The 16366-nt window shown below is 49.1% G+C and overlaps 8 protein-coding genes across 8 annotated transcripts; 3 read left to right on the top strand and 5 right to left on the bottom strand.

Annotated features, from left to right (window-relative positions):
* Window positions 1-1451: 1451 nt before the first annotated feature.
* Window positions 1452-3406, bottom strand: N7481_012201 (uncharacterized protein; the record flags this gene model as incomplete). Its single annotated transcript, XM_057271420.1, has 2 exons — window positions 1452-3136; window positions 3388-3406. 2 exons carry the CDS (start codon window positions 3404-3406, stop codon window positions 1452-1454), a joined length of 1704 nt encoding a protein of 567 aa, XP_057115608.1.
* A 386-nt stretch (window positions 3407-3792) lies between these two features.
* On the top strand, window positions 3793-5481 carry N7481_012202 (putative endosome-associated ubiquitin isopeptidase (AmsH); the record flags this gene model as incomplete). Its single annotated transcript, XM_057271421.1, has 2 exons — window positions 3793-3939; window positions 4012-5481. 2 exons carry the CDS (start codon window positions 3793-3795, stop codon window positions 5479-5481), a joined length of 1617 nt encoding a protein of 538 aa, XP_057115609.1.
* A 309-nt stretch (window positions 5482-5790) lies between these two features.
* On the bottom strand, window positions 5791-6130 carry N7481_012203 (uncharacterized protein; the record flags this gene model as incomplete). The annotated part of the gene is made up of 2 exons (XM_057271422.1): window positions 5791-5952; window positions 6017-6130. 2 exons carry the CDS (start codon window positions 6128-6130, stop codon window positions 5791-5793), a joined length of 276 nt encoding a protein of 91 aa, XP_057115610.1.
* Window positions 6131-6802: 672 nt separating this feature from the next.
* N7481_012204 (putative oxidative stress response protein Oxr1) lies at window positions 6803-8006 on the top strand (the record flags this gene model as incomplete). The annotated part of the gene is made up of 3 exons (XM_057271423.1): window positions 6803-7543; window positions 7621-7799; window positions 7862-8006. 3 exons carry the CDS (start codon window positions 6803-6805, stop codon window positions 8004-8006), a joined length of 1065 nt encoding a protein of 354 aa, XP_057115611.1.
* Window positions 8007-8881: 875 nt separating this feature from the next.
* N7481_012205 (acetylornithine aminotransferase) lies at window positions 8882-10150 on the top strand (the record flags this gene model as incomplete). The annotated part of the gene is made up of 1 exon (XM_057271424.1): window positions 8882-10150. The coding sequence occupies one exon, from the start codon at window positions 8882-8884 to the stop codon at window positions 10148-10150; it is 1269 nt and encodes a 422-aa protein (XP_057115612.1).
* A 223-nt stretch (window positions 10151-10373) lies between these two features.
* Window positions 10374-12674, bottom strand: N7481_012206 (acetoacetyl-CoA synthase; the record flags this gene model as incomplete). The annotated part of the gene is made up of 4 exons (XM_057271425.1): window positions 10374-10532; window positions 10596-10936; window positions 10995-11452; window positions 11530-12674. The coding sequence occupies 4 exons, from the start codon at window positions 12672-12674 to the stop codon at window positions 10374-10376; spliced, it is 2103 nt and encodes a 700-aa protein (XP_057115613.1).
* Window positions 12675-13246: 572 nt separating this feature from the next.
* Window positions 13247-14334, bottom strand: N7481_012207 (alpha/beta hydrolase family protein; the record flags this gene model as incomplete). The annotated part of the gene is made up of 5 exons (XM_057271426.1): window positions 13247-13731; window positions 13791-13813; window positions 13870-13902; window positions 13969-13985; window positions 14044-14334. The coding sequence occupies 5 exons, from the start codon at window positions 14332-14334 to the stop codon at window positions 13247-13249; spliced, it is 849 nt and encodes a 282-aa protein (XP_057115614.1).
* Window positions 14335-14743: 409 nt separating this feature from the next.
* N7481_012208 (aldo/keto reductase family protein) lies at window positions 14744-15818 on the bottom strand (the record flags this gene model as incomplete). The annotated part of the gene is made up of 2 exons (XM_057271427.1): window positions 14744-15693; window positions 15761-15818. The coding sequence occupies 2 exons, from the start codon at window positions 15816-15818 to the stop codon at window positions 14744-14746; spliced, it is 1008 nt and encodes a 335-aa protein (XP_057115615.1).
* Between the last annotated feature and the right edge of the window lie 548 nt (window positions 15819-16366).

Genomic DNA, 16366 nt, shown 5'->3' on the forward strand with positions numbered 1-16366 from the left:
GGGGGAGTCATGCTCGGCATGATACTAGTATACTAGTATGGAGGAATGCGCCCTTGTGAGTCACCGCGTGGCTGGTGATGAGGTATAGCCAATTGATTAGAGGCGATTGACAATTGATACTAGGAGGGGAGCAAGAGGCTTGATCTGCGAAGGCAGAGTATGCAAATGCAAAGTAAATGCACGGCAGCGAGGCTGCTGGATGTATCAGCGCCACCGGAGGCGAAAAGGCGAAGTAGTTGGGGCGTTCGTTCCAGTCAGTCGCATCATCCACGGTTTAGGGCAAGGCGGGTATGACGTGGTGGCGAGGCTAATTTGAATTTGAGGAACTCTTCGGAATGGATGGATTTTATAGATTTCCTCGAGTGTAGGGACGAAGAACAAGAGTAATTAAAGAGAGGGTAGAGAAAAGAAAGGAAGAATGAGGTGGCCGACGAGGACAAAGCGTGGAAGTGAAAGTGAAAGCCCGAAAGCGTGGAAAAGCAAAGGCGCGAACAAGGCGATTAGCGCCATGTCGGGGGCCGCGCAAGATAAAGGGAAACGAAAAAGAAAAGAAAAACAGAGATTGGCGATTGACAGTCCAACCTTTAGGAACCCACCTATCGGGGCGGGTCGAATGGCCGGTCTCGACCAGGTGGGAAATGACAGAAGGAAGATTTGCCAGCGAGGACGAGGGGATCGCCGGTGGAGGAAAGGATGTGACGGTGGTAGCGGTGGATTTGGTGGGAAATGGGAAATGAGAAATGACAGATTGGAAATGATGGGAGATTGCCAGTGGAAATGCATGCTAATCCTAGTTAATGTCCATGCTAAAGATTCTGCTAACTGCGATCGGCAGGGTCCACCGTTCGGCTATGTTTACTTTCTGTTTACTTTACTGTTTACTCCTACTGTTTTACTCCTACTGTTTATTCAAGTTGTTTGTGTTGCTGATAACACTACCAGTAGGCTACCCACTCGAATACGACTAGTAAAAGCTGGGGTAGCTGGCAACGTCGCAGTTAGTCAATCCTAGGGTAGTATAACTAGTCCCTCCTTTAGTGAGGGTGGCTGCTGCAACCGTCTCCACTGCATGCGGGTTGGGGTGGGGGAGCTAGTAGTAGTCACGGCGGGTCTGGGAATACGAATAACCGTAGAATTTAGCACTAGAAGTATTCCAACCTTGGAAGTTTGAGAAGTAGTTAATTATTTACTCAGTCGTCAATGAGATTCTGTGTATACAGTATTATTTGTATATGTATTCCAGTATTCCAGTATTTCAGAACTGTATTCTACTACATATTCCGTACATCTCAGCCAATCACATCCAATCACCCTCCCTCGTGCGTCCCGGCCCGGCCCAGCTCTGCATCCGTGCTTCTATAAATATAAAGACAAAAGGGTATCAAAATCTACATCCTATACACGGTGTACACGGGTTACGCGGTATACAACCAGGAAATCAAACACCACCTTTAGTGCATCCTCTTCAGCCCATCGGAACTCTCCCCCGCACCGAACGTTGTCAGAGTCGCCCCAATCAAACGACTCAACTGCAGCGCAGACAGGTCCTGTGCATGTTGCTCATACAACAGGATGATATCCCAGAGCACTTCGGCTGAAAGGGTCCGCACCCGCCATCCACTAAAATCACATTCAATCCTTTCTAGTAATTGGGTATCTTCCTCGCTAGCCATTTTGATCTTCGAGTCGACTCCACCCCCATCACATCTCAACCGCTTGTCCGCATAAGCGACCAGACCAGGGATCTCTTGCAGAACTTGATCCGTCGTCAGGTTCGGGAGTAGGGTTTGAAGAAGCTCCGCCACCGACATGTCATTCTTGCCGCGAAATACCCTCGCTATAGCGTCGAATAACCGCGCCACATCGGTGCGTCTCTCTTCGGCAACCTTTGACAGCTTTCGAACAGCGATGCAACTTTCATCAGCCTCGAAGAATAGAACCGACATAGGCTCCCGGGGATACAATTCGGTGGTATCAATTTTGAGAGGCTCAAACGGGCGCCGGTCCCACAGCAACGCAGTATCGTCGAAGTTGGCGTTGCCAACGCGGGCGGCGCGTTCTTCATCAATCACTCGATCCTTGGTGCGAAGTATACTGTAGTGGATGGTGCCGATGACCTCGGCCAACTCCTTGGTCAGTAATCCAATCTTCTCGTCGATATCCCGTAGCTCTGCAGGTGGTGTATTGGTACAGGCTGCCAACCGGGCCAGTTCACTCATTTTTGAATCAATAGCCAACTGCTTCGAAATAATTAATTGTCGATAATAGGCGGCCCGGTTGTCTGCCCCAAGAGCGGTACGGGCCTTGCTGGCTACCGACTTCTCTTTGCTGTTCATCTTTTTCGTCAGATTTTCATGCAACTCCGTACTAATTCTCGGAGTATGCGGGAGCGCTTTCTTGGTTGGTTTGGGGTGTTCTGGCGCAAAACGAATCTGAGGCATCTCTCGGCCCGGCGGAGTCTTGAAAGCCGCGCCTCTCTCTGACACCCGCTTCTCAACTCTGTCATATACGCCGAGCCCCTTCAGTCCGACCCATGATATGTCCTCGCTGGAACTGGCAACCTCGATTGCACTTAATGCGACACTCTCCGTCAGTAAAGCGGGCCGATTGCGATCCGCCATAGTTTGTGGAAGGACAATTCGTGCTTCGGTTTGGGGCATCACAGCTAGGATCCGAACACTACCATACTCATGAAGCCCGGATTGGTTTAGGCAGTCCTCCATGAGTGCGCCCCACCATCTTGCTGGTGTATAGTGATTTAACTCGGAGTTTGGTGCTGCTGGGTTGGCGAGAACAAGGAGGGTATCGTTATTCCGCATTTCACCAGATTTCCTTGGCGGCAATGGTTTTTGCTCCGGTAAAAGTCTGCTAAAAACCCCCGTCCAGTTCTTTTGGGAGTATATATCCATGTTTTCAAGTGTATAGCAAGGTTTACTGGCGGCAAGAGGTTCGAGGAATTGACCAAAACTCTTCAAAGCGGGTTCGAGAAGGACATGTCGGCGAGGTTGCAGGAAGTCGTTGATTTTGGAAGAAAGTACGCCGGCGCCAGGCCATAAATCAAGGATATCCAAGGGTGTTCGGTCCCCATTGCTGTTGCGTTTCTGCAGGTAGGGCGATAGTCGTTGGAAAACGTCGCCTAGGAGAGCTTGTTGTCAGGACCAGACCGCGGTTTTTGATGGAAAAGAAAGCAATGCTCTCACCAATTAGTTGTTCTGATACAATGTTCACGCGAACAGTTCTGTTATGGACTTTGGGTATCAGGCTCAGTGGCTCCGTCACTGGGTAGCGTGATAACGGAGTCCATATTGGTGTTCTCATGCTGTACAAGGAAAAGAAAAGAAGGGCGGATATCTGGCCTATATCATGAGGAACAACAATTCGAGATACAGAGGGTGCCGGTCTGCATGGCTGGTGGACTGCAGGGGTTTGGAGAGATTTGTCGGAGTAAAAGCGGAGAGTCGCGTAAGGACCTCCTTGACTGCCTTGACTACCCACGTTGTTCCGCGCCGCATCCCACTTGCACTTAACTTGCACTTGCACTCCCGCCAGGCTCCAACTTCCTTTCCGTTGGCTTCTCCCTCTTCTCTTTTCTCTTCTCTCTTTCAAAGCCCGTCTTTATGCAGCTGCCTTGACCTTTCGCCAATTCTCAAACATTCGGTGATTGATCCACCCAACCTGCGACAATCATGCCCCTTCAGACTACTTTCGCATGAAGAGGGGTCTTTTATCTTGGAACATTCCCCCATCCCTCGCAGGATTTCTTGAACCCTTTGACACCTACGCCTCGTCGCCATGACATCTCTTCCACCAGTAATGGGCACTGCGGGTAGCCCACCCCAAAGTGTCGAAAGGATCACTCGCATCGCTCAGGATTACGAGTACAACCCCGCGGTCCCGCTCCGGTATTGGCTGCGGACAGCGGCTACACTGAATCGCGAGGTAACTGAGTTGCAATGAAACCGTTAAGCACTGCCTATTTTACATCAAGCTAATCGAATACTTTCATAATAGGCCCAAATTTACGAACGCGAAGGCCACGACGAACAAGCATATCTTCTCCTTTTCCGACACGCCCAGCTGGTTCTGGTCCACCTCACCAAACACCCAGATTCTCTCAAAGATACTCAGGATAAAAAGGCTTTGGTCGCAGCTGAAAAACTGGTAGATGTGAATCTCCGCAAGTTGGAGGCGCTCAAGCCGCGCATCAATAAACGATATGATCGCTACACTCAGGTTATGCGCGATCGCCAATCACGCAAACTGTCAACGGAAGTCAACTTTACAACCGAACCACGAGACCGGGTCATCGATCCCGCGTTGACTGGCGTTGCCAAACCCCTGGAAGCCGGCGAAAACAGGGACCTTGCGGTCCGTCTAGCGCAATCAGAACTTACCCGCCGGGCAACGGTTCGGAGGACACAAGAACAAGGCGATGACGACAGTCGGCGAGCTGCGGGTGTATGGGGCAATTGGGAGGACGCCCTGAAGACGAATGATCGGGGTGGCGATGACTTGAGTCAACGGATCCAAAATATTCGCTCCAATATTGGGCCCGCGCAACCCAAGGCCAATGTCGCACGCCAAAAGCCTACTGCGCCAGATATTCCTCCACGCGTCTCCTCTGTATATAAATACCCTACCGTCCCTCGCCAAAATACCCTGGAGCCCTTTGTCCCGCAAGCCCAAATTGCTATTTACGATAAGAACGCTGAACGACAACCACCCCCAGTCCTCCCTCCAAAGGAACATATTGCGCCGAGCAGAGCCTCGTTCGTGGATGGCGCATCGGTAGAACCACCAGCCCTCCCAGCAAAGGTATCCTCACCACCGCCTCCTCCCGAGAAATCACCCTTGCCCGAGGCCCAGTCTACGCGTTCCAATCTCGACCCAGCAAGCTACACATTCAAGCCATCGGCATATTTGGAGAACGGCAGTCCTCTTCGCTCTGTCTTTCTCCCGGCCAATCTCCGTAACCAATTTCTGTCCGCTGTTGCCACCAACACGCAGCGCAACTTGGAAACATGCGGAATCCTCTGTGGCACATTGGTGTCGAATGCGCTGTTTATCTCCAAACTACTTATCCCCGAGCAGACCGCGACATCAGACACGTGCGAGACAACAAACGAGTCTGCTATTTTCGAGTTTTGTGACTCGGAGGACCTATTGATGCTTGGCTGGATCCACACGCATCCTTCGCAGACCTGCTTCATGAGCTCGCGCGACTTGCACACCCACTGCGGCTACCAAGTCATGCTCGCAGAGAGTATCGCTATCGTTTGCGCCCCGAGCAAGACTCCCGACTGGGGAGTCTTTCGTCTCACCGATCCTCCTGGATTGAAGACTGTACTCAACTGTACCCAGACTGGTCTGTTCCACCCACATGCTGAAGAAAACATATATACCGGGGCATTGAGACCTGGCCATGTGTTTGAGGTCAATGGACTGGAATTCGAGACGGTAGACCTGCGCCCGAAGAACTAGCGGGTTTGTTTTTCTTTCGCCTCATCCCCGGCACTCATCTCAATATGATACCCTCAGACATCGCATCGTCATTACGCTAGTCCTAGAATACTACAACGAAAAAGGCTCAAAAATACACAATGAAATGTTATCACTCTTTGCCTAGTACCGTAGTGGACTCGGATGTATATGAACCCTTCAGATCCAGCTAGTTATTGCGTAGTAGTAACCCAGATGGCCCGGATCCTAGCAGCACCAGGTTCATAGTACTACGTACTACTATCAACCTCGGAAGTCAGACCATATCTCTTCCAAGTCGATTGAATAGCCTTATCCCTTTGGGTTTGTATGAGGATGATAGCTCTTCGAGGGATTTCTTCTCTTAGACGCAGATCCGGAGCTGGCCCTCGCCTTGCGTGAAGTCGTAGGTGAACGCGGACCATGAGACTTACGTCGACTGCGCGATTGGCGCACAGTCGTCATGTTCTTGCTCTGTATTAGGTAGTAATGTATTAATATGAATTTCAGCTGTAGTGATTTTGCATGATATGCATACCATATCTGCAGCGCTACCGCCAATATCATTCTGGTGGTTATGTGTGTCTGCGTCCTCTTCCATTTGGGCGATTTCCGCGCGATAATTCTCGGAGCTGGGGAATTTGGATGTCATTGTTGAATTGAGAGGTTGCCGAGGTTAAAATGTAGTAGATCAATGCGAGTATTGTATTCTTTGTTGTAGAGTGGCTTGCCTTGGAAGCATTTTGATCGAAACGGCGCCTCACTTATGTACTAGTCGTTGTTTGAACCCGCCACCACATCGTCATTTATCTTCCAGAAGGCAATTCGGAAGGAAAGCCCGTCCGAATGAGAAAGAAACGGTAAATCTATTGTTCTTTTATTTATCAGATCGACACCAGTCGAGCCTTCGGAATAGTCCAGGTTGGCCCCGAGGATGTTTCAGATGGTAGCAGTCAACAGGTACCTCAAGGTACTCCGTCGGAGTTGCGCCTCTAGATGGGCTCGTGCAACTGGATGGCTTCCCAATGGGAGCCGATGGATTCCCCAGTGGGATAATGGAAGGTATTGCAAAGGGAGAAGAGTCATAATTGTCAAACCCCGCAAGTGACAGCTGTTAATTGCTGGAATATCACATATGGCCTGGTAACTATCCCATAGATCTGGCCTCCCCCACATGATAAGCGATAAGTCACTTCAGCCGTCTTAGGTCCAACTTCCCATGCCAACTTGAACCCCCCCAACTCTCCTCCTTCGCTCACACCTTCGCTTTGCTCCTTGCTCCTTTGCTCATTGATTAGCTTTAACCATACCCCGAATTGTCCGTATGTCGTCTTCATCACAAGGGGATGCCCCCTCTGACGCCCCCTCAACCTCCACCCTAGCCGACTCTCACAACCCCCAGCAAAAACCCGGCTCCTTCAACGCCGCCTCCTACCTCTCCTACCCAGTCAGTCACGTCGTCTCCGGCCTATATCGACGCCTGACAGATCCAAACATCGCTGCCCCTGACTCCTCCGTCATGCCGTGGTCCTTATCCTCCTCTTCCTCGGAAGTCTACACTCCGCGCCGAACAGCTTCACCCTTCCAACCACCACCTCTCACACCTTTAGCCTTGACCATCCCCAAAGGCGAAGACCTCCTGCAGCAACAACTCCTTACCCGCGCCCTCGCCGAAGAGATCCGCCTCCTTGTCCCCGCCCGCCTACAACTAGTCGAGAACTGGCGTCTCGCCTACAGTCTCGACCGCGATGGAGCCGCCCTATCCACTCTCTACGACAACTGCGAACAATTCTCTCACCGCAGCCCGCGGGCGGGCTACGTACTAGTGATACGCGACTCCTCGCCCAGCGGCGCAGTCTTCGGCGCCTACATGACCGACGCACCGCACCCGGGTTCCCAATTCTTCGGCACAGGCGAGTGCTTCCTCTGGCGCGCGAGCGTGCTCCCACCCCCGATCAGCCTGGGACTGGCATTCTCCGGCGACGGGCCCCAATCAGAAGAAGCGCTGGAACGCGCCGGTCTACCGCCCCTCCTTCTGCGGACACAACCCACGCTGGACGATGGAGTACGTTCCGCGGAGAGTCGAAGTCCAAGAAAGCGACCACCGAGTCGCCCGCTCACAATCTTAATATGAATATCAAGACGAATCTCGCCGCCGCGAGTGGTGGTGCTCTGGCGCCGCCTTCGCCTTCGTCAACTGCTACTCCTTCGCGGAGTGGGGCGAGTACCCCCGAGCGCATTCGGTTCAAGGCTTTCCCGTATAGTGGTGTTAATGATTATATGATGTTTTGCGAAACGGGATTCCTCAGCTTAGGAGGCGGGTAAGTAACACCTGCATGATCTGGTTTTCTTATAATGCGTGCTCATACGGTTTTGTTTATAGAGATGGTCATTATGGGCTGTGGATTGACTCTGGCCTTGAAAAGGGCGTCAGCGCCTCTTCTCAGACCTTTGGGAATGAACCTCTCTCCGACGAAGGTGTCAAGTTTGATATTATCGGCGTCGAAGTGTGGTATGTCGGCTCGTGAGCATTCTTACTATCTTCCGCGAAAGTCCACAGGCGCAACAAAAGCAACAAACACGAAAGGCAAAATATAAAAAAGAAAATCTTCTACAGGAGGTTGCGAAAATTCACCACCTGGGCTGCCAACGAACGCAATCTTGGAAAGCCTTGTGGTGGTTGGTCATGGAGGAACTCCCGTTAGTATCCTCTACCGGCGTATTGTTTTGTGACTGCATTTACTTTCGAATACCCAAGCAGAGAATGGTGCTAGATGCTTCATGTCTGCTTACTCATTTTTCCTCATTTTCTATCTCGTGGAATCAGAATATAGCGGTCGTTCCTTGGTCATCTATCTGCCTGATTGCTTTATCCCATGAAGTGGGATGTACATACCAACTTTAATATATTTGCTTGGCCGAAAGGTCTTGGAACCATTCGATCTGGACTCTTGACTTCATATGACTAAAATTATTCAATGGTCTAACGGTGCTCTTGGCAACTGACTGCAGAGGCTTTTTCTTTTCGACAGACCATGAGGTATAATATCGTGCCAAGGGCTTGATATCTACCCCGATAATGCTACCATGGCTGAGAATATCCAAACAAGGGGATTATACTTTCAAATGTCCACTAACAGCCCCCATTGTCTATACGGAGTCCTTCCGAGAAACCTACTTCTCGCAATACTCCGAGTCTCGTATTACCCCATCTTTTGCGCGGGGTAAAAGCGACCAAAGTCTTGAAATCGAGCCGACTTCTCCACCTTTATCTACTCCGCTCGCCAAGGATCTCAACAGATTACAATCTTGCCTAGTACTATCTCTTCTATTCCCCGACTTGACGAAATTATTGCATGATACCCTTGGCGTAAAGGATCTCACTGTACCGAGAACCGCCACGATGTCCAATCAAGTGTTATCGAGAAAGCTCCAGACTCTCGTCCAATCATACGAAAAATCACACCCAAAATCAAAAAAAGCCTTCGAACGAGCCGAAAAGGTCCTACCGACGGGAAGTACACGGTCTGTCCTGGTATCCTCTCCATTCCCCCTGGTAATCCAGTCCGCCCAAGGCGCCAAATTCACCACAATCGACGGAGTGAAATTCGACGACTTCGTCTCTGACTATTCGGCCGGTATCTACGGACACTCACACCCGGTAATCCAAGAGGCTGTCCAGCAAGCCCTGGCAACAGGCTTCAGTCTGGGCGGAATAACCGAGAAAGAGGCCGAGTTAGCAGAAATCCTGACTACTCGATTCCCCTCTCTGGAAAAGGTGAGATTCTGCAATTCCGGCACAGAGGCAAATACGTTTGCCGTGGCTACTGCTCTCGCGTATACAAATCGACGCCACGTCCTCGTCTTTGATAATGGATATCACGGCGGAACTTTGTCCTTCTCTACCCGGGATAACCCAATGAATCTGCCTCATCAATTCGTCTTTGGGAAATATAATGATACGGCCGAGGCAACGCGCGCTCTCGTCACTAGCGAGATTGGCGCTATCCTAGTCGAACCCATGCAAGCGGCCGGTGGCATGATCCCCGCGACGCGAGAATTCTTGGCCACGCTACGCCAAGCTGCGGATGAAGTCGGGGCCATTTTGATCTTCGATGAAGTCGTAACTTCTAGACTGCATTACCATGGTATGCAGGGTGCTCTCGATATCATACCAGACATGACGACTGTGGGAAAATATCTTGGAGGCGGATTTCCCTTCGGTGCCTTTGGAGGATCGGCGGAGCTTATGAGCCGTTTTGATTCGGGGGATAAATCAATTGCGCTGACTCATTCTGGGACATTCAATAATAATATCTTCACTATGACTGCTGCTGTTGCGGCGTCGAAGTTGATTACGGAGGCGCAATTGAATAGGCTTAATGCTATGGGGGATCGTCTTCAAGAGGAGGCGAATGAGATCTTGAAGAAGGCGGATTTCAAAACGATGTCTTTTACCGGGTATGGGAGTGCGGTAGGTGTGCATTTTTCTGGGGATGATGCCGACGCTTTACGGGAGTATTTGTATTTCGGCTTGATTAATCGTGGAATCTCGATTGGTCGTCGTGGATTTGTCTCTCTTAATCTTGCACACACGGAGCACTCTATTGATCGTCTGTTGGAGGCTGTTCATGCTTTTGTGGATGATGTTTCCTCGTGGAATGCCTCGTAGGCTTTGACAGGGCTGTATTATATGACAATCTAAACATTTGAAATGACACATTTGCCTGCAGTTTATTTTGATATACCTTTACTGATAAACCTTTGTGTTCTTGAAAGAATGGTGAAATCAAATTTAAAATGAGATAGTACTATAAACTTCGCTATAAACGTCATTCATCTATCCCTCTGGCATCTAAAGCGCTGCGAGTTTACCACAATGTACTAGTGAATCTTTATAGCTTGGCCTTGCGATCAGCCAGTTTCTCTATCTCTGCAAATTGGTAATAAAAGTCGAGACTCTCCGGATTAAGCAACGTTCCAGATGGCTTGATCTTCTTGCCGGAAACAATCTGCTTGACGGGTAATTCGACCTTCTTCAGATTGACCGTTACCTGTGAAGAGATATTTGTGTAAGCGACTGGCATGGCAATTAGATAAAGGGATTAGTAACGAACCGGAATAGCAGGGGTTTCGAAAATGAACTTTGGCACGTGTCGAGCGCTTAAAGCTTTGCGGATAGCTTCCTTGATGCGAGTTATCAATGCTTGATCCGCCTTGAACGGCGGTCGCATTTGGAGGAATAAAAGGACGGATTCGTCACTATCCTGTGGTCTACGCTGTCCGACGCAGACGGAATCCACAATCTCCTCCGGGAATTGTGTTTCGATTACGTTGTAGATTTCCGCAGATCCGAATCTAACTCCGGACGGGTTCAAAACGCCGTCAGATCGACCCAGGAAAAGCACTTGGTTTGTCGATGGATTGATAGCAATAAAGTCGCCATGTGTCCAGACATCTTAGATAGTTACGAATGTTAGCCCGAGCATGAAAGGCCCAAAAAATAGAAAACTTACTATCAAAGCGTGCGAAATAGGCATTGAAGTACTTCTTCCCCCCTTCATCGCCCCAGAACTTAACCGGCATACTGGGAAATGCTGCCGTTGCGACAATTTCTCCAGGCTCCCCATTGGGCGCTTCAGTTCCTTTGACCTGAGTGACACCCTCATCCACCTGTTCAAAGGCAGCGATGGGAATCCCAAGACTAGGTCCCTGGCATCCTCCAGAGTAAACAGGGGTGATTGGGTTTTCCATGCCAAAGCAGGCCGCAAGATCTGTACCCCCAGAGATATTCGCAATCTGGGTATGCGAGGGAAACCCTTCATCATAGAACCATTCAAATAATGATTCGGAAAGAACCATACCGGTACTTGTCACGCCACGAAGGTTGCTGAGATCTGCAATCTTACGTGGACTAATTCCATTTTTGCGTAGTTCGTGCATCCATCGAGGGGAAGTTCCGAAGTGTGTTACTCTAAATTCGATGAACATCGGTTAATTTTCAAAGCAGGACTCAAAATATAGAGAGCTGGGAGATCTGCGGGAACATACTTGTATTTCTCAAGTAACTTGACCAATATTGTCACATCGGGCAGAAATGGACTGCCATCGTAGAGAATTGGCCGAGCGCCGAAGATAAGTCCTGAAACGCAGGACATGTACATGATCCAACCAGTTGTCGTGTATTGAAGAACTGTCGCATTCGAGTTCATGTTTCGGTTCAATCGCCCCTCTTTGTTCGTGTTCAATATCACTCCTCCCACGGAGTGAACAATGCATTTCGGTTCTCCGGTTGTTCCAGAAGAATAAACAATAAGGAAAGGATCACGGAATCTGACTCGGACAAATTCCAACTGATCGGACTTTGCCCCTGAGAGAAATTTGTCTAGGTTTTGCACCCGAGGAATTGCGTTGATATCCGCTGGCTTGCCTCTGAACCTGGGCACCGAGATGACTCCCTGGAACTCCGAGACCGCTGATAACCCCTCGACAACTTGCTTGATTTTCGGTCGGAGGTCCAAAGTCTTGCCATTATACACAGTTGTATCATCGAAAAACACCCATTTTGGCTGGATTTGTAGCAGTCGGTCCAAGATACCCTTGACACCTGTATCGGTAGATGTGGTGGAAACGATAGCCCCGAGGGCAGTAACTGCCAGGAAGATGATCAAAGTGTCAATGCTATTACTAGCAACTACACCAACACGATCTCCCTTTGTTAAACCAGCCGTCTTCAAGGCTTGAATCATACGACCAGTGCGCTGTCTCAATTCCCGCCAAGTGAGGTCCACGGCGGGCTCCGCGGCGCCTTCACGAACCTCGGTTGCGGCAATCATATCATCTTCTTTACCAACAGTCGTAATGGTTGAAGCAGGGTTTCCCGGTTGACTCGCAGTGAAGAGGACATTTTCCGCATAATTGAGACGCACACCAGCGAACCAGTCGGGAATACTATCGATGCGAGCGGTCTCGTCGACAACTTGGTCGTAGGTTCCCTCGTGTATAATTGGGAAGTATTTCCAGCAGAAATCCCAAAAGGAAGCCCGATTTTTGATCGACCACTCGTATAGGGAGTTGTAATCGGGCAATTTAACACCCTTGGTCTTTTCAAGAGTTCGCTTGAACTCGGCCATGGCGGTGGCCTCGGGATTAGGATGCTCCCAAAGCTTCCGAGGTATGCTCGTATAAGCGGACATTATGGGCAAGCTCTCTTTGGATGTAACGAGATTAGGAGATGGGTGACATAGGTAAAATCACAAAAGGATGAAATCCGAGAAGAAAGATAATAATTGGGTTCAAGGAACCAGCAGTCGTGCCAAAATAAGCTGCGCCGCGGCTCAATTTCGGGTATTTCCTCAAATGCGGGGTCGGGGTTTGCTTCGATTACACAGTCTAACTCACAACACAACATGAGCTAGATTTCCGAAGAAATCGGCGATTGGATAATATTGGTGTCTTTATATTGCGTACTCAAGCAGAGAGGGATTGAAATAACCATTGCCCAATCCGCTATACCTACGAAGTTAACCCGCTACTAGTTACTAGTATCAATAGTTGTGCCATCTGAGAAACTAATATCAAATATTGCCATCAGAGAATTCGCGAGAACAGTATAGTGAATTATTTTCCTTCAGAATCTTTCTTTTCTAGATCACCGCCGAAGAATACCAGGGCAATGTAGTAGAGGAAGTGAAGAGTAACTAACCACACATTGAGTAATGCGAATTCAATATTTCAGTTGAATACGCCTATTCCTTCATTTAACTTCTCAAGCAATCTTCTGTAGCACCCACTCAACAACCTTATCCATCATTTCCAGCGAGAACCAATGACCAGTATCCTCGAACACATTCAAAGATACATCGTTCTTTTGGCCGTATTTTTCGACCCAGGGCACGCTGAATTTGCTGGGTACCAGGGTATCCAGAGCACCATTCAGAAGCAAGATTTGCTTGCCCTCAATTTTTGAAACACGCTGGTCCCGATCTCTGTACATCTCAGCTATCGATTCGGGCCATCGGATCGGATCAGGGCCGTTTCTTTTGCCGAGTCGCTCGAGCAGCAAGTCGGTCATATTTGGCGATCCCACGGAGATAATAGCAGTCTTGATTCGCTTTTCATCGGCAAGAATATTCCATGCTGTGTGGCCTCCGAGTGAGTGTCCTGACATGACAAATTCGGTTGGGTTGAATCGATCTTCCACGTAAAGCTTAAGGTATCTCATCACGGTTTGGATGTCGAGAGCAATTCCATCTGCGATGAAGAGAATAGCAGTGAGAATAATTTCTTAAACCAGCGGGGGACGTTCGAACCTATCATGGCGAGCATGTCATGTCTGTTCTTGCGTCAGTTCACAGCTCATCAAGTTGTAATCGGAGAAGGGGCACCAACGCATGCTTCTCGTTTCCTTGCTTCCATCCTTGACTATATCGATAGGATCAGTAACCTAAATAAAATAATTGAAAATCATTTTCCAGTATTGAATCTCACATTGACTTGGTATCAATCTGTAAGTAGACAGTTAGATAATGTTTGCAAGCAAATCAATAGGATGGAGTGGAGTACCGCTCTTTCGCCGTGATTGCGATTATCAAAGGTCGCCACGACAAAACCTTTCTTCGATTCTCCATGTTGCCGCAGCTGATGAAGGAACTGGTGTGCGAAAAGCTCGGCATTCTTGTAGGTTCTTGTACGTCCATGGACATGGAATAAAACCACCGTGTTCTCTGCCTGCTGCGGGGATAGCTCATCAATACCATAGAGATAAACGTGAAAGCCGGAAATATTTATCTTTGTTTCGCTAGACTTGACCGTGTCTTCCGGTAGCGTATCAAAACGCTGGGTTTTCTGGGACATGGTGAACTTCAGGTGGATGCGGGGTCAAATTTGGCTGATGAAGGAACTTGAAGGTGGGATGAGGACGTGGAGTGAATGGAGTTTCCTGGTTTCGTGATTCGGGTGCGGGTGATCGATTAATAAGTTCCCAAGAAATAAGGCGGGTCGCAGGTGTTGAGTGCTTTTATTTTTTGGCGTTGAACTGCGAGCGATCGACTCATTCGGGCCCTGAGTCTCCGTTTAGATCGGCATGTAGTGCGAGTCTCCCGAACAATCCTCGGATCTCCCGCAATTCATTTCAAGTTTGGTTAAAGTCTACGCTGCGGTCCTTAATTAAAACCCTTACATCATAAGAGTGGATTATATTTTCTCAATCTTATCCATCTTGGTGCTTTTTCTATTTAATAAATACAAATTGTGCCTTGTAACTCTAATGCCAATACTTTGGCGCAACCCCCTTCACCATCAGCCAAGCTTTTTCGAGCGCCTGGACAACTTCTTCTGGCAGGGAGGGTTTCTCCAGATCCGATAAATTTGTCTCCAGGTGTTTGACGCTGCTTGCTCCGACAAGGATAGCATCCTGGAGTTCTTCGTTCAGTTGAGAATGGTATTTCAGCCACCTCAGCGCAACTTCCCCATCTGTCAACCCATGCTTTGTCGCAGCAGCATGGATGAGCTCAATGGCGTCAAAATAAATATCATTCCAGTACCGGTTTCGGTGAACTTTTCCTTGCAGGATTTTCGGATCGAATCGAGAACCCTCCTCAAACTCGGTTTGTTCGCGCTTGTACCGACCAGTGAGTAGTCCTCCAGCCAAAGGCTGGAATGCGTAGAGCGATATATTGTACTTGCGAAGACAAAGGAACAATTCGCCCTCAATACTGCGCTGAAGAGCATGGTAGACTCCCTGGTATACCGAAGGCATGATCCATCCATTCTTTTTGCAGATCTCGCACACCTGCGCAACCTCCCAGGACATGAAGTTGCTCAGTCCGAGACGCTTGAAACGCCCTTGTTCGTAAAGATTATTAACTTCTCGGAGAGTGTCTTCGAATGGGGTTTTGCGATCGGGCGCATGCAGGTAGAACAAGTCGACTTCTTCGCTGTTCAGGGCCTTCAAGCTATCCGTCAGTCCTCGGCGGATGTCATCTGGCTTATGCGTGTAAGAATCTTTGAAATTCCACTTCCCTTCGGAATTTGGGAAGAGCTTAGTGTCGATGGTGAGGCCTCGGTCTTGCCATGACAAGGAGCCAAGCATTTCTTCACAAGAGCCACCACCGTAAATTCTCGCGGTGTCCACTTCTTTGTGTCCGTGTCCCTGAAAGGTGTCCAGAATCAGAGCTGCGTCTTCCTTGTCGTGAACACGGGCGCCAAGAGTGTCTATTTTCTGGTTAGCTTTTGGTCATTTGTATAAAACAGAATCAGTATTGCTGAAGCTATGCCATACTTGGTTTGCCAAAGGTCATTGCCCCGAAGACAATCTTCAAGTTCGCGTTGTGTGCCATTGCAAATGAGCTGAAGGTGATTTCCTTCTGTCCTGCTGAGATGAATCGAAATAGTCTGCTCTGAGTCTTGATTCCATTTCGTTTCCTACCATGACTACCTCTTATTTATATTTTGTCAACCCAGGGTACCGATTTTGCCGTGCTGACCGACGCCGCAGCGCCTCATGCAGGCGGGCTTTAATACAATTACTATATCCGTCTAACGCCGCGCCCGGCCCATGCTCACCTGGGCACCATGTACCCAGTAGCAGGCTGCCCCGAGCTTTTTAAGTCCGAAAGAAAGCTGGCGTTGAAAAAAAAGCTTAGACGAGCATAGTCGCGCTGATTCAATGACGTTCCTCATACGCCCCGCTGGAATTGTTCATCTCTACAGATGCCCTTTTAAGCATCACTCCACTTAGGACCGATCTGGTTTTTCGTGTCTCCAGCCTGGGTCTGAGGGGCATCCACGATCTGTCCACTTGAGCGATCTTCGATAATATTATTGAAGTTCTACTTTAGACCAAGGTGTTGCCAGGTTGGATTGCACTGAATCTTAAAATTACTTG

Source organism: Penicillium waksmanii (assembly GCF_028829765.1).
Source record: "Penicillium waksmanii strain IBT 27052 chromosome Unknown utg000010l:1.0-3698451.0:1.0-3701458.0, whole genome shotgun sequence".
NCBI classification, from domain to species: Eukaryota; Fungi; Ascomycota; class Eurotiomycetes; order Eurotiales; family Aspergillaceae; genus Penicillium; species Penicillium waksmanii.